This window comes from Eschrichtius robustus, chromosome 17, assembly GCF_028021215.1.
Source record: "Eschrichtius robustus isolate mEscRob2 chromosome 17, mEscRob2.pri, whole genome shotgun sequence".
NCBI lineage: Eukaryota > Metazoa > Chordata > Mammalia > Artiodactyla > Eschrichtiidae > Eschrichtius > Eschrichtius robustus.
The window spans coordinates 10,987,518-11,013,375 of NC_090840.1; the positions used below are offsets into that span (position 1 = coordinate 10,987,518).

The 25,858-nt window shown below is 38.1% G+C and overlaps 1 protein-coding gene across 2 annotated transcripts in view; it reads right to left on the reverse strand.

Moving 5' to 3' along the window:
- Positions 1 to 342: 342 nt before the first annotated feature.
- The window catches only part of CYP7B1 (cytochrome P450 family 7 subfamily B member 1), a 187,308-nt gene continuing 161,792 nt past the window's right edge, over positions 343 to 25,858 (reverse strand). For both annotated transcript variants that reach the window (XM_068525527.1, XM_068525528.1), the window contains exons 3-6: positions 24,013 to 24,600; positions 23,332 to 23,538; positions 13,304 to 13,479; positions 343 to 6,089 (exon numbers count right to left, since the gene is read on the reverse strand). In XM_068525527.1, coding sequence (XP_068381628.1) covers positions 5,802 to 6,089; positions 13,304 to 13,479; positions 23,332 to 23,538; positions 24,013 to 24,600 — 1,259 coding nt within the window. In that variant the 3' untranslated portion in view covers positions 343 to 5,801. The remainder of the gene's footprint in view (positions 6,090 to 13,303; positions 13,480 to 23,331; positions 23,539 to 24,012; positions 24,601 to 25,858) is intronic.

Here is a 25,858-nt window from a genome sequence, read left to right on the forward strand (position 1 = left end):
CTAGCAAGGTCAGCCTGGTTAAAATAAACTTGTTTAAAAACTTATTAGTCACTGATATTACTTGGATCTGTTTTTATTTCCCACATAAATAAGTGAAAATATATTGAAACATATTCTGAATATAACAATTAATGCACTTTTATCGAAAGTATGAGAAAAATAAAAATATATGTATATGTATGTGTCGGGGGGAGATGGGGATTTGGGGATCTTCAGACAGCAAAATTATTTCCCAAATAATTTACTATTTGTAATCAAATCTTCTGTCACCCAACATGCTCCTAGTAGGGAAATAAGGGGACACAGTCATTCACCTGTGCTTTAAAAGTTAATTTATTGGCTTGTTGTAAATTTAAAAAACATTAGTCGAGTTACAAAGCACTTGCATTTCTTACCTAAGATCTTTTCAAGATAATTTTCTTCCTCATAAATCCACCTCTATACCATTTTAAAATCAAAAGAGTATTAAACAAACATTCAGGACAACATTTTTTTTTTTTAATATACAGCACTCCTCTGCTTAAAAAATATTTTAAAATGTAAGTATTGCCAAATTACCTCCTTTTAAAAATTGTTCAGTAGAGATTTTCACGAATTAAATTTATCTTACTCAAGATATTATAAACAAAGTAAACATTTAAGCAAAAAAGTTCCATCGTCAATGATCACTGATTTAGATTAACACTCTGAAGTAGAATAAGTAATAATTGCTTTAGAGAAACATTAGAGAGCTTTATGTGATCATCCACTGTAATTTAAAATAATGCTACAGGGAACTTAATCTTGGCTTGCTAACTTTTTCCTAATTGAGTATGTGAATATGAATACCTAATAATGCAGTTCAAGTACATAATGGTTTGCAATATTGGCAAATTTAATAGATTAAAGCAGTGTACATTCTCAGGGCATATAATTCGTGTTTTATAATTATTGACATTGTTTCATACGAAGATCAAAGCCTAGATAGTTTTTGTGCTTTGATCTTTGAAATTGGTTTTAAGATTCCATGGTTAAATTTGAAGAATTCGCTTATAGGAAATGCTACCCAAATTATTTTTCATGAGACAATAAACAGAAGTAATCATGCAAACTTTGAGTATAGAAGCTCCTTTGCCTCACACTTGTGACCCAAAACTTAATGAGAAAATGGAGAAAATATAATGAAGTATGCCAGGAAAGCCAAACAAGGCAGATAAAAGTTCCTGAATAGGTTGCTTATCAGCATTCCTTACTCAGTGATAAATAGCTTTTTCCTGAATATCTTCAGAGCATTTAGTGTTTGCTAACTGAATGCTTCATTACTGTTGGTCATTGATATAAAATAATATTTTTAGTTATTCATTTTCTTTAATTTGAAATTTAGAGGAGGCTTAAAAATGAAAAGATCGGTTTTTACTATATGTAAAATACAGTTTTTAAAAAATTCTGAAGCCTCAATGATTGGTTTTGGTTATTTTTAACATATAATCACAACACTTGATGTATATGTTTTATTGTATGTAATTAGGCTCATAGTAATTTCTCATTACAGAACACTAATTTGGAATGAGTGATGGAAGTTTCGTTAGAACTAGTGATGAATCAGAATTTTAAAATAGTTTTAAGGAGATGATTTATTACAACTACATTTATAATAAATTAGTTGGGTATGTATTGTGTTCTCTAATAAATTATGTGTTCTTGAAGAAGGGTAATCCAGTGCATAGCATCAAATCTAGGATAGAGGAAATGCTCAATAAGTGTTTGATTGAATAAATGAATAATGAATTAACTAATGACAAAAAATGGTTCCCTTTAACAAATACATAAGAACAGTTTTTAAAAGGCACAACATTGTCAAAGTATCTCCTTTACAACTTTAAGTTTGTATATTGCATTACACTTTTCAAAGTAAGTTTGCACATCTTACTGTGTTCAATCCTCATAATGAACCCTGGTGTCAAAAGGCCTTAATATTTTTATTTTGCAAATATGGAAACTGAAGCACTGCGAGGCAAAGTGACTTGTTGATGAAAACAAACCAGTTATGTCATAGCTAGAATCCATGTCTTTTAACTTATTTCTCCATGACATTTATTCTATTTATAAACAATCTTTAATTACCAGATTTAAGCCTGTCACAAGACTCTCTTGTTTTGGTTCTACCACCCATTGCTTTTACGTAATATTTTACATAATACTTCTACTCTAAATTCCTTTCGCTATAAATTAAGCAGAAATTAGAATGGAATACTTTTCTGTGCTCTCTCCGCTGTAGCAGCATAAAAGTGTACTACTAAGATGAATTTAAGAATCTGGAGGCTTCCACTTCAGGCAACATGGTGGAATAGATGTCCTAGTACAAAACGAATGGGCTATACTTTGTGGCAGGCAGAAGATAAAGCTTGGGGCCCAAGCGGGGCGTGTGTGTGTGTGTGTGTGTGTGTGTGTGAGAGCGTGTAATCCAGGACCTGTACACAAAGCCAAGAATTTGCAGAGGCAGCACCCTCAGTAAGTGACTTAGAAAGAAACCTTGCTCCACAGAGGAGGACTGTGGGTATACTTGCCTGTCTCAGCCTTGGCTTTGGGTAAAGGGGGAAAAAAACCCAGAAAGTCTCTCCTGTCTATTCCTACTCATAGGGTTGCAGTCTGGCTGATTTAGGGCTAGAACTCACACTATCCATGTTGTTCCCAATCCCCTTTCAAAATACTCAAGTTGAAAATGTAAAGTGATCAGAAGTTGATAGTAACACCAGCAGTCAGACAAAAGCAAACGCAAATTCTCTCTGGAGGTGTGAACTTTAAACTCAGGTCTTAAAAAAATGTCCAGAGATAAAATTCCAAGGAACATGGGCCCAGTAAACAAGCCATCCTGAGGCAGAGTTAAAAGAAAAGCAAACTACAGAATCAGACCCATAAAACACTGATGATGTGGAAATACCAGATACAGAATATAAGTTTCTTAATATATTTAAAGAAATGGAAGAAGATATTGAGTGTATGATGAAAGAACAAGATGTTATCAAAAATGACCAGGCAGATAGGAAGAACAAAAAGAGAATTCTCAAACTGAAAATGTAATCACTAAACTTAGCAGACTCAGTGGAATTGAAATCCTGAAAGCTGACAAATTGACAGTTGGCACCACTGACTCAGATCAACCCTGGAGGCCTCACAGAAGGGAGAGGGTGATAAGGATCTGAGCATGGAACACAAGTCTAGAACATCTCAGAGAATGAAGGCTGTCACGGCCTGTGTGTGTGTGGGCGCGCGCGTGTGTGGGCGTGCGCGTATGCGTGTATGTGTGTGCGCGTGTCTGCGTATGCACGTGTATGTGCGCATGTGCGTGTCTGCGCACACATGTGTGCATGCGTGTGCACGTGTCTGCGCGCGCGTGTGCGTGTGTATGTGCGCATGCGTGTGTCTGCGCGTGTGTGCGTGTGTCTGCGTGCGTGTGTGCGAGCGCGCGTGTGTATGTGCGCGTGTGGTGGGGATGCTGATGACAGGGTTTGCAGCCCAGGGTGGAGGGTGGAGCACACAGTAGTGGGAGGACGGGTGGGAGCAGACGTCTAGGTTCTCCTTTGGCCTCTCCCCCCAAATTAACTGTCCCACCAACACAGTTTCCATCACTGGGTAAATAGAGCATTAAAACATGGTGGGTGCACAGTATGGGATACTATACAGCAGTTAGAAGCAACAGATTAAATATACATAAAGTAATATGGATATATCTTTAAAAATATAGAGTGTAGTTAAACATTAAGAAGAATAATGATTTATAGAATATACATTTATGAAAATTAAACACATATGCACCCAAGATAATAACATATGTTTTATAAAAGCATATACAAATAAAAAGATACACACCAAACACATTAGACTATTTGCCTATGATGGGGAGGGGTATAATGGTAGCCATTAGGGATAAAATAGAATGAGTAAATAAAGCCAGAGGGCCTTGTTTGGGCCAATTATAATTGTGTACCATGAACTAAGGGACATAAGGCATGTGATCTCTCAGTCCCATGAACCTGAGGTTAAAATAAAAAGGAGGAAACAAACTCGATGGATGGGTTAAAGAGTAGAATAAACTGGCAGAGAAATCTAAAGATCCAAAGAAATTACCGAGAATGTAAATTAGAGGTGGAAAATACGAGGCAAAAAGGTCAAACAACATGGAGTACAGAGCGAGATACAGAGCCCTGAGGGAGGAAATATTCAAAGAGATAATGACTGTGAACATTCTACACTTCATGAAAGACACCATGACATGCAAGCATGATAAACAGAAACTAAGAACATCAAAGACAAAGAGAGCATGTTAAAGCTGTCAAGAGAGGCAGACTACCTACTGAATAATTAAACCGAATAAAGGCTAACTTCTTAAGAACATGAGATATCCTTAAAGCCCTGTGAGGAAATCACTGTCAGTCTAGACTTGTGCATCTAGCGAAATCACCTTTCAGGAATGAGGGCAAAAAGGAAAACATCTTCAATCCAGCAAAAACAAAGTTTAGACCGGTAGACCTTCACTAAGGTGCACTTAGAGTGTGGACTTCAGGAAGGAGAAAGTAAATGCTAGAAAATCTATTTAGTTACTAAGTATGGTTAAGTATTTTATACTGTTATTTTAAAAATCAATTTCCTTTTCAAAAACAATAGCACATTTCCGAAATATCAGAAGTTCCAATGAATGCAGCATGAATTAACTGGGTTTAATTACCTGCTTTGCCTGTTTATATACGGCATCAGCAGTTAGGTAGGATGCCAGACAATCACTTGGCAATCTGATACTAGCAATCTTTGAATCCTCCACACTATGCTGCATTGTGGCATATGGAATTATACTGTATTACATAATGTTGTAATTCAAATAATACAAATAAACTCCAAGTCCAAGAGGTGAGGCGTCAAGAATACTGCTATCTAGTTTCTCAGCTGGTGTAAATGGAAGCATTTAGGAAAGTTAATTCCAATACTGGCATAACCCTTATAGTTTACACTGGAGTCAAATGCTACAATCAGTCTTGTACTGAGCTCAACATTTACTCCTACAGTAAACCTAATACTAATGTCTAGGGCAATTGCTGAATATATAATAGGTTTTTGTGTGTTCTTACACTGATAAATCTTACCAGTGTCTCACTTGAACATGAGTGGCCTTATATAACAAGAAATTTTGTTCTATTGAGCCACAGTATACAAAGTAATAAAGAACATTTATGGATGATTAAATATTGAAGTGAAGTTGAAGCATTTAATCTACTGCAAAACTCATTTAATGCAAACGTACCCTGGCAATATAGATATTATTGATATTATACTTGAAGGGAACATTTTCATCCAGTGTATCTCATGGAAATTTAATTTCCTTCTTCTCTGAGAACTTGGAATTTGTTAGACTGTGTCCATTTCCAGCACAAATTTCCATTAGTACATAAAGTGTATTCTTACATATTAGAGAAGAATTTGTGACTTTAAAAAAATCCCACAGTGTCAAATCTATTGCTGTGAAGGCACATTTACTATGACACTTGCAAATCACAATATGTATGTAGAAACTTAAAAAAAGCTACTTTAAGTTAATCATTATGTTGATTTTGATGTCAATTTCATGCCACCATGCTGTTTCTTTCTTTCTTTCTTTTTTTTGATGGGTTTTGTGACAAAGTACAGACTGGACTGATCACAGATCAAATAGAAATTGGCACTTTTAAAACAAACAAAGCAATTACATTTGAAGAAATTAAAAACAAATAGATGAGCTAAGGACATTTAGGTTAGTTTTGATAGATTTCTTTTCTTTCCTTTTAGCTTCTTTAAGATTTTACTTTGTACCTAAATAAAACATCAGAGTCGGGATACTGAATGCCAAACAAAAAGCGGTTGTAGTTTAGTTCTAAGGGCTTATCATCAATTATTTCTAAATCAAAATAGGTTAAAAATACAACCAACAATTGCTTTATCTCAACTATTGCCAAAAATCGGCCTGGACATTTGCTGACTCCAAATCCAAATGGCATGTGGTAATACTTCAACTTTTTCCCTCTTTTAAAAAAGGTGGTTTTCTTCTTACCACTTTCTGTAAAACGATCAAATCTAAACTCCTGTAAAGAAGAAAACAGAGTGTTAAAATCAAAAATTTCCATGAAATAGCTTGAGTTCAGGTTCACACAGTTTCCAGCTCTCCCTGCCCATCTTAAAAGGCTTCTTTTAACCCAGCAAACACCAGGAAGTAAAACTTAACTAAGTGCAAATCATGTATGAACTTTCAAAAAACCCCAGTGTTATTAGAAAATTACTTCTCCCATATCAAACAAATTCAAACTTTTCTATATGACTTTTCTTCACATTTCTCTCCTACGCTGAGTTTCCTAAGTATAGAGGCAGTATTTCTGTTTTTGTTCTCTAAGGTGGGTCTCCACATACGGGCACTTGAAATACCAATGTTGGGTAGAGGGAAGGGCTCCTGCAGAGCTACCATGGTTAGGGGACAGTGAATCCTACTGGCCACAGAGGCTGCCTACCTAAGGATCCCTTGTGTGCCCTTCTCTATCCCTTCCCATCATGTCAGCAAAATCATTTCCTTTAAAAGTATTGGTTTTATCCCCATTTACCTAGGATACTGATTTTGATAAATATTCAAGCTTAGAAAACACATTTTGCGTGGTTTCTATTCCACCCCCCCAACCCCTAAACTTGCAAGTTGATGAAATCATAATGGCAAAATTAATCAGCATCAGAGTGCAAGTGTATTTTCCCACAGATAGTTCTGGGATGTACCTGAATAGGATCTAACCAGTGCTAACCTAAAAGTATCTGTCCATCCTTGTAGTATGGATAAGGACATTCTCTGTGGACATCCACTTTGTTACTGGAGATAGGATGGCTATACGGTACTCTCTACCAGTAAATCTTTTTCCATTACTGGGGCCCAAGCCTGCTTGCCTGGATTAAGTACAGGTGCTTCCTCCTTCTCACTGACCAATCTAAGGAGACCAGCGCTCTTCCCAAGAGCTCCTTCCCTAGGCCAAACCAGTTGATGTCAATTTTGCCACGAAATGGTTTTCTATTTTGAAAAGCCCTCACTGTGGTCAGTCCTATGGTTTAAGCCAGAACATGCAAAAGGAAAACTTAGCTTGGGTTATGACTTCATAGTGTGCTCATATCATAAATAAACCAGAAACTGTCATGGCTTTTCTATATTTCTTTGTGTATGTGAATATGCAGCTGAGAAGTCACAGTGACCAACAAGGAATGCCGAAGTGCTCCCCCAGCCATGCCACGTTCAGTTAGTGTACGTTCAATCCCCCCAAACATCTAGTCAACCAGTAATGTCACTCCTCTAGTTTTCCATCACCTTCCATTCGATTTCCTCACAATAAATATCATAGAAATTCCTATTTAGTTGTTTATATTATGAAACAAGAAGGGAAAAGGCCAACTTCTTTTGCTCTGTGGCTACCATTAAGCTCAAAGGGCATATGGGCATAAGTAGCTTTTTGAGTCAAAATTTCTTCTCAGTTTGTTTTCCATTGCCAGGACATGGAGAACCCGAGCAGGAGCCAATTTTAGGAAGGGCTTGTGGCAGCTGCTAAGAATATAGTCTGGTTTTAGAAAAAAAGAAGGGGTGTAATAGTCTCACCCCAGAAATTCTGGGGTCACAGTGACATAGAACAAAAAGTCAGAAAGCTCAAGATGCTTTGATCTTTGATCTGGAACAACTTGAATACAGGATTTGTCATGTTGCAGTGACCATAATAGCTGGGTGCTTCACGATTAAAAAGGGTCAATTACATGCAATATTATTCAATGGATAAGAATAGAGAAGTCATAAGAGAAAAGCATGAGACGCTGAAATTCCCCAACGCTCCTCTACTGATTGTTGTGGTTGCTCCTCAACATCTTTCTTCTGCATGAGATCTCTCGAGGCACCAACTGTGGTAATCACATTGCTCTGGCCTCTCACTGATTTAGGAGAGGGTGTATGAACCCGTCTCTCAGTGCTACAGGGGAGGAGTGTATGGGGCCATCTGGGAGAATTTCCCTTCTTGTGAAGAAAGAAAAACACAACAAAATGGTCCATCACTCTTCCTCCTCTAGACCTGGTTACATGTGACTATGACGCCTGCAAGGCTGCAGCTCTGCTGTCACCAGGAGAGGGTTTCTCAGCCAAGAAATCCCAGGAGACGGGAGGTGTCACACTGTCTTATTTATCTCCATATTTGCAAAGCCCCCACCAGAGTGCTAGGCACAGTGAGGTTCCATATATGTCTGTTGAATTAATGAATAAATACATGACAATAAAGTATATTTTAAAAGCAATCTTCAAACTTTTGAAGAAAACAGAGATATTGAATGAATAAATAAAGATGGATGAGAGGCCACTGCAATGAGAAGCCCACGCACCGCAATGAAGAGTAGGCCCCGCTCGCTGCGACTAGAGAAAGCCCGCGCGCAGCAACGAAGACCCAACGCAGCCACAAATAAATAAATAAATAAATAAAATTATTAAAAAAATAAAAAAATAAAGATGGAGAGAATGAAGAGTAGATGAATATTCAAACAGAAAATGTTTACAAATAGAAAATGGTATAATATTTAGCACTAGAAATAAAGATTGGGTAGACGATACAATTTCCTGGATAGAGAAGAATTTTGGGTATGAGTGACTGAGGAACACTGCGTACCACCCTAATCTGTGTCCTCCAATTTTTATGTTTAGTTCAGTTCAACAGCTTTTTTTTAGCACTTCCTGTATGTGCAGCATCGAAGTTTAAAAAGGCATAAAACATGGGTCTTGCTGGGGTAGGTGATCATATTCTGTGAATATGATCAGAACATGATCAGATCTTGTATTCACTCAATTCATCATTTTGGGTATAGGAATCTAGATTAGACAAAAGACATGACTTCCCAGAAATAAAAACTGTCACTGTTTTGAATGGATGACTAAGGGGCTGCACTCTTGCCCAGGGTTTACAGCTGGACCTCCTGGGAGCAAGATGACTAAGTACAGAAGTTCCTTTTTTTATTTCCGTGACTTGGGTGTCAGTCAGTGGTGTGCAATAGCCAGTTTGTACCAGCTAGAGAGAGTGTATACATCTCTTCCCCACGCTGTATTCAGGGTCTTCACTCTGGTAACATGAAATCAGCCAAGGTGAAAGTATTTACACCATGACAACTGACAAAATCAGGACTTCTCAGAGTGCTGGTTTGCCAGCCCACTGCTGGTTCCAACATGGTAGATATGGAAGTGCCACTTCACTAGTGGGGCAGAAACCCTCTCAACATGGAGCACGTGGCTATGAGAACACAGCCATGTGATAAGGATAAGCCCGTAAACTGTAAGCTCTTAAAGACAGGGGCCCCTTTTATATCTACATCACCCATTATGCCCATCAAAGTGCTTTCTGGGTAGTGGTTGCTCAGTTTATGTTTGTATCCTTGAAACGTACTAAATGGCACAATCTCTATTCCAGTTTGAGAGACAGACAAAAAATTATCGAGAGTATTTCCACATTTGTCATGACTAGTATATTCTAATAATAGTGGAAATAATCAAAAGAATGTTGATACAACAATTTTTATAGTGATTTAGAATTTTTTGAAGGGCTTTCAAATTCATCACTTTATAATCCTTACGCCTCCGAGAAGTAGGTTGGGCAGACTTGCGTGAGGTCAAATAAGGCTTTTCATCTTCAGAGCTTTGGCGGGGGGTTGGGGGTACGCCGAAGGCTTTGTAATTACTTTGTTGTTTCCCTGTGTCCTTACTTTAGGAGGCTATAATGGTTAAGGTAATGCATTACCATCTTAAATGTTGGCTGTTTCTTCCCTATGGCCCAGCCCCTTATACCTCAGCACCTCCATAGAAAAACCAACCAATAGATCTGGTCTTCTCCATAGCTCTATTTTTGGATGCTGTATTTTGGCAGAAAAGTAATCATCACCATTTACTGATTACTTGAGAGCCAGTGGCTAGAATTCTGGCTGACAATTGACAAATCTGAAGAAGCCTTCATAAAATTTTAAAAAAGTATCCATTCCTAGTTAATTAAGGCATCATCTAGATTTTCTTGGGTAGCATTTAGACCGATACAGAAAGAAGAAAAGAGAATTGGGAACAGGTGTTTCCTTTTGCTCTCTCTCATTGTTTTAATTTCACGTGCCAATTTTTTTTCCACATCAGCACATGCCACCTGACTGGTTACCATTACAATAAGCTAAGGAACCCATATTCAGGAAAAGAATAATTCTTAACACAGCTTACGTGTTGGTAGCTTATAGGCCCAGTTAGGTTCCCAAACATTTTTTCTTTAGCCTACATTGTGTTTTAAACTTAATTTCTCCAAACATTAAAAAATTCTAGGCTTCACCCAGAAATCTGAAGTTTAAAAAAAATAATAAAAATGACTTGGTCACATCAGGTCTACATGCTTGTTAAGGACTGAGGGTTGGTTCCAAAGTAGCCACATGGTCTCCCTTAGATGCCTCCTGGGCTGTCCTTTCACCAGAGTTCTTACCACTCCCGATAGTATTGCTATATTTACACACAAGCCACCTCAGCTATTGGATCTAATTAGGCCCAGTACACATTTGAATGTGCGATATCTGTAGTGATTTAACATCTTAACTGAAGTATATTTTCACTTTCAGAACGTTCATCCATCTCAGCACCTCCTATTTATTTCCTTCTATGGGTACTCTCCTGCATGCCAGGCACTGAGAATTCAGACAAGGTAAGGACAAGGTCTCTCCCCTCCTGGAACTTACAGTATATGGACGCACAGTCAAACAAGTAATTGCAAAATACCGTGGGGTGTGCCCCATAACAAAGGTACACCCAGGCCACAGAGTGAGCAGTGGGAGATTCTCTGAGGAATGAGGTGGGAATCAGGGACAAAGAAGAGGTGATTAAGGGGGATTGTTGTGGAGTCACCTGGAGTCTCTCAGTGGACAAGAGGGGCATTCAACAATAGAGAGATGGGTGAAGGAAGATATAACCTGTTTCTAGAATGTAATATTCTAGGGTCTCTTGGGCTTGAACATCCTGAAACCATGCCTCATTGGGTTGGGGGGAACCAATGTTCCATGAAGGCACCTCAGGTTCCACGTCCTCTGAGAATAACTATACTTATATCTGGAGTTGGTCTTCCTCATGATTTTAGCCTAAGAGCTATTGGCTATTTTCTATATCTAAGGGCTGGTCTTCTCATTCAAGATCTGTAGGGTACAAAAGTCAGGCAGTGAGGAGTATGAACTTCGGATGAGCTCCTGGGACAGTGCTGTCCGTGACAAAGGCCAAGGACGGAATTTTCCAGAATTTTCTTCTCTTTTTTTTACTGTTAGTGCATGATTGTTTTTGGATGGGCAACTGTTACATGAGCATCTATAGCATCTACTTATTGCCATCCTAAGTTATTAAGAACAAAAGGAATCAATCCATAAGCCTGAGAGTGGTAAGTGCTCAGTAAATATTTATAGAATGAATGATTACATAAGGCCTTGCCAAATCACACAAAATTGGTTCTGAACTATACCATTTTTTTTCTGTGCCAATAACTATCAGCATTCCACAACTAATTTCAAGGAACCAATACCATAGCAAAAATTAGCTAGTTGATTTTAACATTAGTCAGGCATAGTTGGCTAATGTTAAGTCTAGTAAATAATAGAGAATGCTCATCAACTCAAGCTAGAGCTGCCCTAATGATGCTAAATCAGAGTTCACAATACTGCAATTTTGTTCTTCCCACTGATTTAGTATGAGGCAAACCTGTCCGACTACTATTTATTATGTAAAGTTTGGGCATTGCTATTTAGCATGCCACAGGAAAAGTATAAATCGACACACTTTCAAATGTTTAGCTTTGATATTGAAATTCCTAAAAGTCTAACTCATGGTCTTTTCCATCATGGCGGCAGGGTTGGGGATAGAGAATAGGAGGATCCCTAAGACCTTAAAAAACAGTGGTGATTTGGTAAACATTTATTATTTTTTGATAACTTTAATGTTGATTTTCCTATTGTGACATGAATAATAAACTTGATGACTAGCAGGATAGTCACATAATAAAAATACTAAGCAGAAATTAAATTGAAAATTGTAGACAGAAATGAAATTTTTTAAATTTTAAAATATTTTTCAAATATTAGCTATTTACTTGCTTTGCTTATTGACCACCTAGTTACGTGTGGAATTTCTTTTTTTTTTTTTTTTTGATATTTACAAACGTGGTGATGAAGCCTGTTGTCTGCAAAAATGTTCATTCACTCACCGATACCCTACTTCTGATTTGCTATCATTATTCACGTAACGCCTCTTCTGAAATGCATAGAAACCATATGTACATTCTCCCCTCACTTAAAAAATTTTGCCTTTGCTGATGAAATAAATGCTAATTATCTCATTGTATTTGAAGTCTGTCCTTCTCTTATTAATTTCCAAAATTCAACAAGATTTTAATCCAGCCTGGCTGAAAAACATCTTAGAAACTGGGTTTAAAAGTGGTTCAGCGCTGAACTGCTCAAAAAGAGCACAGAAGTTTCCCTTTGAAAACTGGCATTTTATATACAAAAACCACTGCAGCAACAACGTGACTTCCTGAGAAGCACAGGCAGAAGATGACGGTGCTCAATTTGCATGCAGGTGGCGAACCTCTGAAGTGGTATTAAGGGAGGAGCCAGGGTGGATTAATTTCCAGTCTTCGATATTCATTAACTCCAGCTTCAGAAAAAAATACAAGGAGATGACACAATTACCCTCAGAGCTTAACCTGTGAGTAGCAGCTTTACAATCTCAAGTTCATAATGCCATCCTAATTGATCAAGAAGGGGCACATACCTTTAGTAAGAGGTGAAAAAGTAGATGAGCTTAACTCTGGCAAGGACGGTATCTGACTCTGGGACAGTCAACCCCACTCTGGAAACACTTAGCAGAATAGTCATTATTTATTCTCTAAGCCACCTGTCAATAGCTAGCCCTCCATGGTTTTTAATAATTCTCTGCCAAGCAAAACTTAATTTAGGCCTAAAGTGAATAGTGTCCATCAAGGTATCAACGTTCATTTCATTTGAGGAAATTAGAGTTTAGTCTCATCGCTGTATTTCTCTTTATAGATCGTGAAACCTTTGAAAGAGAGATCCTTAAGGAAACCTTTCAGTAAATAGGAAAATGTTCCCATTGGAAGGAAAAACAGGAGTCATTAAGCTCTCTCCAATTCTTTCTGGAACAAGATGGCAAGAGAAAGAGAGATCACGAGGGAAAGGAATGTGCTTGCAGTATCTAAGAGGGAGCAATACCGGCTTAATGTTTATTTACCTCTGGAGCTTCAAAGATTTCAGGGTCATAATGTAAGACGGGAGGAAAGATGCCTACAAAGTCTCCCTTTCGCAGACAGCAGTCCTGGCTCTCTAAGTGTAGTGTCAAGTCCTCTTGAACGACGCGAAAGATACCAGAAAAGGAGCATAGTCGCAAGACCTCAAGAATGGTGCTTTCTGAAAGAAACAAGCAAGCAACATTTTATTAAAATGTGACTGCTCCTGACAAGTGCTCTCAATTTGCCATTAAAGCTCATAAACAGTAGCTGTGATTGACAGGGAAATCCTTTCCCAATCAGATCCACTGAGCACCAGGAAGGAGCCAATGGGGTCTCTGAATGGGAGAGTGAGGAGGGGAGGGATGAGACAGCTGTGGCCCAGCCCCCAAAGCTTGGGGCATTTCACAGGCAGGAGACAACAGCGCTGTATTGGGGCAGAAAGTCATTAATTAGGAATTTTGTAGGAAAGAATGATCTGCAAGAGAGGAAGTCTGTGTTGGGGCATACACACTGGAAAGTAAAACCGTATCCCAGTTAAAGTACACCACTGGTGGGTTATTTCACCAACCTTCGGAACAGTGATGCCTTCAAAGCCAGGCTTAGGCATTTACTAACCACTTAGGCAGCTAATAGTAAAGTAATTGTAGTAGTGCTTTCTGAGATAGCTTAACACTTAATTTCTTTTATGCTAGTTGTAAATAAAATGTGAGTCAGCATTTGCTGGAAAAATTTCAAACGGAAAATACTTTAATAGGAATCAGAAGAAAACCACATTTCCCCCAGCATCCAGGGAAAATAACAGCCACCATCATAACCTGGAAGATTCCAGAAGCTGAATGTCCTTGCTTTCCCAGTGGCCTTCACCTTTTGCTCCTAGCACGACAGATTTTATGGCTAATTTCCGGCAATTTATCCTGGCAGTTTGAGGAGGAATTCCTTTGGGAATAATATGCATAATTTGCATAAATCATTCTGATAGCATGCATATCAGCATGTAGCTCCTGTCTAGGTCTGCATCTTTGCCTTCATAATCAAAACTGACTATGTTTTCACCAGCGTGAATGGGTCTTAGAATATAAAGCTTGATTCTCTCTAATCAGCAATGTGAAAAAGAGCTCCAAATTGAGTGTTCTTTCCCCCTTCACATGGTAACAAATGGTTGTATTTATGGCTTGCAATTTAGAATCTCACACACACACACACACACACACACACACACACACACACACACAGAGGCCAGTTTCTTAGTGTTCAACAAAGGTCTGAAATGTAGAATAACCTATTAGATTATAGAGGTGGGCAGGTCAGTGAGGGCTTGCATCAGCCAAAAAATAAAAATAAATGCTATTTCCCCAAAATTGAAATCTATGCACAGCTTGCATAGGGCTATCAAGTAGCTTTGGGGACCTTCTCCCAGGAGGTTTTTCCCTAAGCATGCATTTGTCTGAAGAAATGAGGCTGCGGTCAGCTCTGTGTGGCCAGTGTGGTGATTCGATATGACGTACCGTGAGGCTGCTCATATTCTTTTGGACTGCCTTAGTTGTTATAATCAGGCAGAGTCAAATCGGTTTGTTGGTGACAGGGCCAGAAAAGAACTTTGGTTTTGGAACATGGACTCTACTGCAGATAGCCACAAGGCACCTGACACGACGGATTGCAGCTGGCAGGACACCAGCGACCAACATTTCTGTGGTGAAAAGCAAGGGTCAGCTTCCCACGTACTGCTGCTGGCTCATGCTGGATCCACAGCAGCATAACCTCATTTTAGCTTGTGGTGTGAAATGGTAGCTGACATATGCAGCAGTGCTCTGCACCCACCAGGTCCAGGAGGGCTGTGGGGAGAAGAAATACAAAAGCACGATAATTGTGGGGTGGCCACTGTGACAGGGCAGGCGGGAAGGGTGGCAGCTTGCGCCCACTGCAGTATCACAAGTGACAATTGGGCAAGCATATCTTATGCAGAAGTTAATCACAATAATGGAGCACAAAGTGTGGCTTAGCGGTCAGGTCATAAATGACAAATCTGTTTTACCTTCCAGTACCGGTTATGTGCGCGAGACGAGGTTGGCTCTGGATCGCAGCGATCATGCTGAGAATCATCGGAGGACAAAAGTAATGAGTGGCATTATTATCCACAAAGGAGAGGGGAGCTTCCGTGGCTCTGCGTTACAACGTACAGACACAAAAGCCGCAGCCTTGCCGCCAGCCCCAGGAAGGATGCAGGCAGGGCTATATATACGTTGAGAAGAATGACAACTGCACAATAAAAAAAAATTGCAGCCTCTACTTGTAGTTGTCATAGTTGAGCAGACACCAGCCAGTGCCACTGACAGACCAGCTGGGCCCTGGGAGGCCTTCCATGCTGCACAGTAAATTATCCTGCATGGTAGAGCAACATCTGTTTCTGTGCTAGTGCCGAACAAACAAGGCAATTGAAAACATACCAAGGGATAACCAAGCAACAGATGAACATGACCCTCATTTTTCCCCCCTTCTCACACTCGAGGTGCTAAACTTCATTGTGCAAGCACTCCACGAAAGAGAGGCCAGGTTGGTTTGATAAGGTGTTGTCAGAGAGATTTTACATATTTCCAAAATGGAAAGAAAAACCTGATAGTATTGTTATTCTTAGAATCTTCTTTCCCCCTTCTATCTTCCTTTCTTTTATACCAAAGCTAGCACTCAGTTCTCAATTCGCTCTAGAATTAAAAAAAAAAAAAAAACTTTCCATACACTTATAAATATTCAGTCTTTAAACCTAATTTGCTATACTTAGTTCACATGCCTTCAAGCATTTGTCTTCCAATTTCCACTGAATAAATGCGTACTAATGAGAACTAGAGCAAGCTGCTGAGGCAAAGCTGGGTGACTTGGGTCTGGCCTGCCACCAGCTTGTGATAGGCGGGCAAATTGAGTTAAAATGAAAAGTCTTGTCAGCTGAAATTCAACATGGTAGCCAAACAGCAAGCTGTCAATCATTCCAGCCAAAACAAGGGACTGCAGGTAATAAAAGGTCATTGTGATCATTAGTGCACTTGGCTTTCATATGCAAGTTAATTTTAATTAAACATGATCTCTATCTGTAAATGTTTTATAAAACTTGTGCATAATGGGTTGTTAATTTATACTTACATTTAGCAGGTAATAGGACCCTCTACTTACTAAACGCATTGTAGAAAAATGGCTATCAAGAATGCAAATATTTGGGGGGTAATTTACACCAGGCACTGCAAGGTGCCAACAACTGCAATTGTGATTAAGATAAGGCTGCCTGTGTTTTATTAAGAACCGAACTTTACTGACTAGTGTCACCAGGGAACTGGATTACAGAATTCCCACAGTGAACTTACAATTCAAAGCCAGCCCTGTCTTCCTCACTTGGCTAGGGAGATTTGTTTCTCTTTGCAGGATATAAAAATATTCTGATTAAGTATCCCTTCTAAGCAAAAAGCTGGGGAGTATGTTGAGCTGAGAGGCTTTATAATGCGACGGGGAAGGAATATGGCAAAGGAAAGGAAATGCTGGTAGAAAAAGGAATATATACACTTTCTCTTCTGCCCTCATAGCTCAATTCTGGCTGTACTAATTGACAGATGATTCTCATTTGCAGATTTAAAGAGCTGAAGCCGTTTATGACAATCAATAATGCATGTTACAATGCAACCACAAATAAGCACATCCAAGTTTCTGCCTCACACTTAGGCCATGTCTGGATATGTGGAATGAATGCACTGTGACACAGCCAGACTGTTAATTTGGGTCATCTTAGTGATTGGTGCAGACTGTCACACCATCTGATTAGCCACGGTGATCAGTGGATAGCGGCGGTGGCTGCAGTGAAGTGAGCAGCCAGACCCTGCTGCAGTGGACTGGGGCTGAACACGCGGATGGTCTGAAAAAGGAAGTGGACAGGAAAGGGAAAGGGGGCTCTGGAGGTAGTGTGCGCTGGAAGGGTGAGGGTGAGGAAATAGAGTGAGCCTCCAGATGTGCACGCGAGTTTTTACAAAACCACCTTCAAGACAGGTGAGAAGGGAAATAAGGCACTGTCGTCATCAGACAATTTGAAGCCAAATAACTACTTTTTGGCTCAACAATTGTGTATTTTAAGTAAAGTTAAAAACAAATCTGAATTGGTACGAATGCCTACTTTCACTCTGCACTGCAGGCACGGCTTTTGGTTTACTGCTAAAATACACAAATGTAAATTCACCGTTCATACAGTCAATAAATGTACTATTAAGGAATTTCTCTGCTCAGGGCATTGGGTCACTGCCGTTGGTGGAAAAAGAGAACAGAGAATATGGATTTGGCCTTCACAGACACTACAATCTAGGTGTTAAGTCGGAAGGTACATATACACAGGAATGCTGTCCAGGATCCTAGTGAACATACTGTTCAATTTTTGATTGGATAACTCCAATGATGGCATTCAGAAAGTCCATTTTAGTAGCAAGTTATTTTTCGTAGTGAGCTGAATTTTCCTCCCTTAAATTTCTACCCTTTAGAAAACACAAAGGCAAAAAAAAATTGAATCTCTCTTCCACATAACAGCCCTTTAAAAATATTTAAAGACAACTATCATGTCATTTTTTTAATTGTCCATCAGAGATGATCTGGCCTTTAGTCTTTAATTCAGTTAGTCAATATGCCTCTTAACATGTGGCAGAGCTGGGTGTGCTATTTCAGTTGGAAAAGTAGAGAGGAACTACTTCCTCTGCCCTAGATACCACGCTTCTATTAATATTTTGTTGGAAGCAGATGAGCAACAGATTTTTGAAGTAATATCTCCACGGACTTGTGTTAAGCTTTCTGATATCCTGTAGGTGATCCGCTCTGACCGCTCATTACAATCACCGAGGTGGTTTAAAAAAAATAAATGTTCCATAACCGGCGAATAGCATCAGAACCACTGCATTAACTAAAACCTTTAAATTAGTGGTTTTGAACCTTGGTTGCACATTAGAGTCGCCTTGGAAGCTTGTAACGCCATCAGCCTGCACCCCAGACCAATGAAATCAGAACCTCTCGGGGTGGGACCAGGTTTGAGTACTTTTTAAAGCTCCTGAGATGATTCCAATAAGCAACGAAGGTTGAGAACCACCCTCTTCCGCTGGGCCACACATTTCCTCATTCTATTCTTACGCAGTTGATTTTTAGACCTAAGTACAATAACTTGAATTCTTATTAAATTTCCCTTTCAATCCTTTCAGCTCCTGCTGCTGGCATTCATTATATTATCTAGCCCTCTTTGTTTTGTGCTGAGCTGAAAATCTGGCAAACATCCAAATTAGTATTTTTCACTTTTTAACCAATGTCTCCTTATGTTACATATAAAAATCTCACTACCTGATTTCTGGTGTACGCTTTGTGGGAGATACCTCTCTCTCCTCCTCCAGTTAGAAATTTCTAACGTGAAGTAGAATTTTTACCTCCTGTATATCCCCACTGGAAGAGAGGATTTTGTTAAACTTTACTACTGCTGTTTAAATTATAGACACTTTTAATTTTTCAAATACACAATTATTTTATAATATTGAATGAGCTTTTTCAAAATGACACCCACAGTTATGACAAATACATCACACTAAGACGTTAATAGTAAGGCAAACTGCGTGTGTGTGTGAGGGGGGGATATACTGGAACTCTCTTTGTAACTTTTCTGTAAAACTATTCTAAATAAAAAGTTTATTTAAAAAAAGCCTCAAAATTCAGATGTGAACCTCTAGCCCCAACCTCACCCTCAAACCCAACTGCATTTGAGAATTCGTGATACATATCCTTGTAAAATATAGTGGGCAAGGTCTCTGGTACATTTCTAGGGCATTTTCCCCTGAGTTGACAATGTTTATAGGTTAGTGCTGAAGTTAGGTAGAGCCGGCCTCAATTTCCGGCTCTGCCACTATCTAGTTGTATGATTTGGGTTGGTTAACTAATCTTTCTGCACCTTGTTACCCAACAATTAAATGAAGATAATAATACTTGAGGATTAGATAAGCTATACTTGTGCTTACACACACACATATATATATATATATATATATATATATATATATATATATATATGAGCTAGTACTTGATGATCATTAAATAAGCTAATAAAAGACTGATACATAGTAAAATAATAATTATGAATATTATCATAATGTCTCATCCTGAAATTAAGAATACAGTTAACACTATACCATGTAGCCCACATTTTCTGATCTAATCATGTGCATATCACAGCTGGCTTTGATGAATCAAGATACAAAGAACTCCTCTCCCCTCTCTGTTTGGACAATGAAAAAAGACTCCAAAAATTCTGGTATCGGATAGGTTTGAGGGGAAAAGCGTGAGTGTGGCCAGAAAACCCAAGTTAAAATCCTGCTTCTCTCCTTTACCTCCATGACCTTATTAGCCAAGTTATTTAGCACCCTGAGAATTTTCTCATCTGTAAAAATAATGACAAAATAATAGTTCCCCCAGCCCCCCAGTATCTTAAAGAAGATCATATGAAACAATAAAAGTCCATAAAATTGCTTTGAAATATTGAAGTCATGAATATATTTAACATGGACTATGTCTAATGATAATACCAGCTTGGTTCATAAATAACTGAAAATGAAGAAAACAACGTAAACATCACAGGGATGGCACTGAGGTTAAACATCATTTTCGTGATAACAATAGACAACATTTACTGAACCCATACTTTTTAAGTTATTTAAATATATTTTTCAGGTAAATCTTGAAGTAAGAAGTAGTACTCAATGAGATTATTTGCTATCCATTTACCAAAACTTCAATTTTGAGAACTTTCTCTTCTCACATTATCTTTTTTCTTATATTCTCTCTGAACCATCTTTTCTACTTTTCTTTTTCCTGTATTGGAAACCTGTAGTTCTAAGTCCTGCCTCTACCCCAGGTTCTTCTTTCTGGGAAAACAAAAACATTCTTACTTTTCTTTTAGAGTTTCTCAAACTTCCATTCTATCAGCAACTTTTCCTATGGAAATTTAGGCCCCAAGTAACAGTTATTTGAACCCCATTGTATATACTATCTTATTCTAAATTTATATTTAATTGTAGAGACCTTTACTAAACACTGATATTCAATTTTAGTGAGGACCTGATAAACAGAATCTTTATAACAAGTTCCATAAGTATAAAACAATATAGTTGTGTTTTTCTTTATCTAAAAGAAAGGGGTAGAATGGTTGTAAAGAAAGATGCTCAAGAGCACTGGACAAAAGCATAAATCCATCACAGCCTCTTGCAATGGATGATTGCTCTGAATTGCGTTAACAGGCTTGATATTTAAAAGCCCACTTGATGCTACACGTTTTAAGTTTTGCTGATGTTGTGTGTATACTGATGTCAGAGTAAATCTGACACATGCGAGGCCTATAGGATTGGGCCATGAATGTCAATAATATGTGCACGATGATCACATCACGACAAGCCTATGCCCCCTCGGGCCTTGTCTTCAAGGATCACTCTAAACAAGAGAAATCGTTTTTGTTTAGGAATAACATACTGGTTTCTACAGCATTCTAACTTTCCTTTCCAACTTCGCTTTATTATCAATGCGCGATGACATGCAAAATCTCTGTAAAAAAACTCCTTCCCTTTGTTTGCTCTCCCAATATCAAAATTCTTCTTCCTGGTTTAAAAAAAAATGCAGCATTCCTTTCATCCTTGTGAACTCTTATAATAATAAAAATTCAAGATATCTTTCTTTAAAGAAATTGTACTTAGAATACATAGAACTCTTTCTTTAAGGAGATGAGATGCCCATACACTCATCCCATGCAGTGCACTGTAAACATTTAATTCTGTAAACCTTGCCTTTCCGCATATAGTTCATACCCTTTTGATAGAGAGAAATACTCACGATAGAGCTATGACTAGATGCAGAAGTTATCTGCTGTGAGTCTGATTCGTATAAAAATTTGCTTCAATCTGCATTGAAGATGCAATCTGACAGACATTGCTTCAAACTGTCTCTCTGGAGAAAGAAAAATTATCTAGAAGATTCAATTCTCGTAATGAACAACACTGGCCTCTGCTGGTACCCGAGGTTGTGATGAACGGGGTCTACCTTCTAGATTGCTGAAGGTGCTTCCTGTACTCAGGTGGATCTCCAGGCACTTGGGATTGGTGAGGGTCATTTGTTGATGATAAGTGAGCTGTAAATGTCTGAGGGCTCCTGGATGAAAATCTCTACTCTAGTGATGGACTTAAATGAACCCGGATTACGGCTCTGGAACCTGCCATTTCTTCAGCTTGAATAAATTTAAACTTGTTTGCTTTAATACCACAATTTTAAAATGGTCTTTTCTTTCAATAGTGAGAAGTTAAGAGTAAAAAGAGAGTTGATGAATTTCAACTAAATTTTAAGAGTTTATAACTGTGTTCTGAATACAAACACATATTCCTTAAAGTTTATTTGCTTTACGTCCCTGTATACATCATCTGACTCATAAAATGCAATTGAAATTACTTGAATAAATGGGAAATGCAGCCTTGATATTCATAGGAACCATAAATCTTTTATCCAGAAAATACTGTGTGTCTACATGAAAGCAACTACCCAGAACTTTATGCAAAGTTTATGCATTTGGTCCCCAGTCATTCTGAAAAGAAAAATAAAATAATATTTGTATTTTAATAATGCTGGGATTATTTTCCTTCTCCAAGCAAATATAAAATTACTTTGATAATGCACTTTGTTCTACAGCGGAAACTAACACAACATTGTAAAGCAATTATACTCCAATAAATAAAATTACTTTGATAATGTATGCTAAAAACGGCATGACTGAATAAGCTAGCCAACTGTCACTACAAGGCAAGCTTCCTGCTACTGCCTCTGATGGGTCTTATCCTAACCAGTGGGTACAATCCCCAGAACACTTGGGCCACTCTTCTTAATGTCAGCTGGTGGTCAACACTGATCAAGACCTGTAGGGCCTTTGCTCTCAGAAGTTCCCATCAAAGAACCTGGAACATATTTAAAAGGGAAAAAATTGAGGCCAACATGGGCTAAAATACCTGCCTACATTGTCAAATGAGGGAAGCAACAGAGATATATAAAGACTTGCTCCTACATTTGTCCAAAGGGCCCTGGAATAGTGTATAGTAAAAGAAACCACAGGATGAAATGTCAATACAGACAAAGCAGAGAATAACTCGTTGCATTGGAATTTAACTTTGGGAATTAAAATTCATTCACATAATGAGAGTGGTCTTATCAAAACCGGAAAAGGCGAATCCACTGTCATCAAAAGCTTACTGTTACAGGCACACAGGCCTACATAGAAAAAGAAAAGTAACTTAGTCACTTCTGACCTCAAACGTATTTGAAATAGTGACCATGCATATCTCATGAACCAGTGACTATTTTATAAAATACTGACATTTCACATGAAGTAATTTGTAGTTGTGGCTTTTTCTTTTCCCTCCCTCACTCCCTCCCTTTCTTCCCTCCTTTTTTTTTTTTTTTTTTTTTTTCTTCCCCAAGTGTGTTTAAATCATGAACTTCCAGTGGAAATCACTCTTACTACATTTTTGCGAATCATACACTGCAAGCTGTATAATACATCTTAATCTCTGCCTGAAGATAGAGACACCATTTTAGGGAAGAATAAGTATGTTTTGCACACAAGTTGTCTGTCTGAAATACTTTCTTTTTCAATCCCGAATACCTTTCTCGTTAAGATAGTCCAGCATCCTTTGGAAAGCATTAACACACCAACAGATGCTCAGAGTCAAGTGACTTAATAGGCATAAACCTTTTTTTTTTCAAGTAATTGCAAAGCTTTGGTTTAGCCTTTTGCATACCTTACATAGTTAATTACCTAGGCCTTAATGTTTACATGCAATGAGAGTATCTACAGCTATAAACTACATAATTTATAATTGATGTAAATGGGTGTTATTATGTCAATTAGGCAGCTGTGTCCTCCACCTCTTGGTAAACAGCTTTGAGTGATAAACTGACTTTGCAGAGAGGTACCTTCTTTTCTTCATAACAGATAAAAATAAATTACCAAGGTAGACCAGGCTGTCCAATTGTTCTCTGGTGAGGTGGATGGAAAATCCAGGCCCTTTCTTTTGACCTGTTGACTGCAGCAAATGGTCAATTTCGTCACGCAGCACTGCCATAGCTTCTGGGTGCCGTAGAAGGTAATACATCGTCCAGAACATAGTTGGAACAGTGTTTGACACAGAGGCCCAGAGCAAGCCTAAATGATGTGCTGGGAGAAAATAAGTGAAAAGGAAGATTAATAGCGTTTATTACACTGATTAGATTTGCAGTGTGCTAATTAAAAGATGTTAGGACACAGACCCAGCCAAGGATCAGTGCATGCTAATGAGGACCAATAGGCTTCTGAAGTCTAATTTTCTGCTTAATGAGAATAGTTTAAAATGTAATGTGTGTGTGGTGGGGGAGGGGAGGGGGGATGAGATAAGAGGAGTAAACGCAGCTTAGTTATACTTTCTCATTATCCCCGTTAAGTATCTTGCATTACCATCTCAGCAAAAAAAAAAAAAAAAAAAAAAAAAAAAAAATCAATTATCACAAAGGGTTGTTTCAGAGTAAAACATTTTATCATTAGCCAATTAGAAAGAGCATAAAAATTCTCAAGGTCACCATTTTGTCTTTTTATTTCAAAGGTCTATTGTAAATTATTTTATTTTAGACAAGTCATCATTCAGAAGTTTCTTACCTCCTATTTCAGTGTCCTTGGGCGTATAGTATTTCTCCAGGATATCTTGCCTCATTTGAACAACTTCTGACCATCCTTGTAACTTAGCTAAGTTTTCTGTTGTCAACTGTTTTATAAGTTTCGTTCGAATAGACTTGATGTTTCCTAGAAGCTCAATGGGTACGCCTGATGCTAAATGTGTGAATTTGCTATCAAATTTAAAAAAATCATCTCTTAACTCAGTAATAAATGTTTTCCTATCGCCAGCGAGAACATTTCCATGTATGGCTGTAAATGTCACCTCAAATATTACTGAGCTGCAGAATGTCAACAAATATTCCGTGTCCCAACTTGTGGTTTTTAGGAATTGGGGTTCAAAAACTTGTTTTAGAGTCTGCATTGTGTTTTCCATCAGTGTGTCCAAGTGCTTCCCTCGTAAAAGTTGATAGCTAGTATGAATCTTGTCGTTCAGGTCATGATATGTCATCATCTTTTTGACAGAAAATACTCTCATTAAGAATTTACTAGTGAACATTTGAAAGCTTAATTTTTGATTTTTTACCACTGACTGGTACTGGAAAGGGTCCAGGATAAATGTTATGTAATTTCCTGAAAGAAATAAATGAGAACATGAATTCATGTGGTAGTAAAACAAAACAAGATATCTCAAGTTTGAGAATATCTTAATCAAAATTAGAAAGACCTTAATAACTCATACCTCAAAAGATGCAAAGTACAATAAAAATCTATTTGATTCAAAATTCCACTACATATTTCCTTTTAAAATGGAAGATGGCGGGAAAACGCTAGAAGCTTGAAGTTAAATATTCTGAAATTCTTAATGAGTTTCAAAAAGATAGTTTATTCTTCAAATTTTTATTTTAACAAACTACCAAGAACTACTATGTAAATTATCTTTTAAATAGTCTCAAAATTCATTACTTAAACACTTCTCATATTTTTCCCCAATAATACAATCAGAAAACAAACAAGCAACTCAAATTGCTAAGATGCTACTCCTTTACTGATCACTTAAACTGCGTAAACAGCGTTTTCATACCTGGTATTATCTTAGCTTTGATTGGATACAATCATTTTAACTCAAATAAATGAAGATGTGGTACGAAGCAGGTACTCACAAATGAACGTCTAATTCAACACTAACAACAAAGCACAAATACCAAGGTTTTCATTTTATCGATGAGAACATAGTAGCTCAGGGAGATTTAGTAACACGTCCAAACTCTCATATTGATTTGTGACCGAAAGAGGATTTCAAAACTAGAACCCATCCAATCACGCTTTCATCCATTCATTCATGCATTCATTCAACATTTATTGACATCCAGATACTTGGTTGGATCCCTTTCCTTTTGAGATAAAGATGTAAAGGAACCATTGTATTGTTATGGACAGTAACAGAGCAGAGGTGGGAACACAATGTAAGGGCAACAGGAAGTGGAATATGCTTTGGTCTGCCTGGAGTTATCAACAAGGGTTCTTTGAGGAGGTGACATTTGGCATTTTCATATATCAGTCCAGACTTAGGGTACTGGTTAAAAATACAGATTCCTTCCTGATTCTGATTCAGAAGCCTTGAAGGTGGGACCTACAAGTCCCTCAAGTGATTCTTATAAGGAGGCACATTGAGGAACAGAGTCATACTGCGGTCTGTCTCTCAAAACTGGCACGGATCTTGGAGATTCCTAGTTGCACCCTCTCCAGCATTTATCAGCTAAAGAAAGTCAGGAGAAGTTAAAAGCCAAGATCATGCCGCCATTTTTAGTGGCAGAGCCTAGACAAGAAGACAGTCCCCACGCACTGTTCTTTTCCTTACACAGTGCTGACTCCTTCTCACTGGAGGACT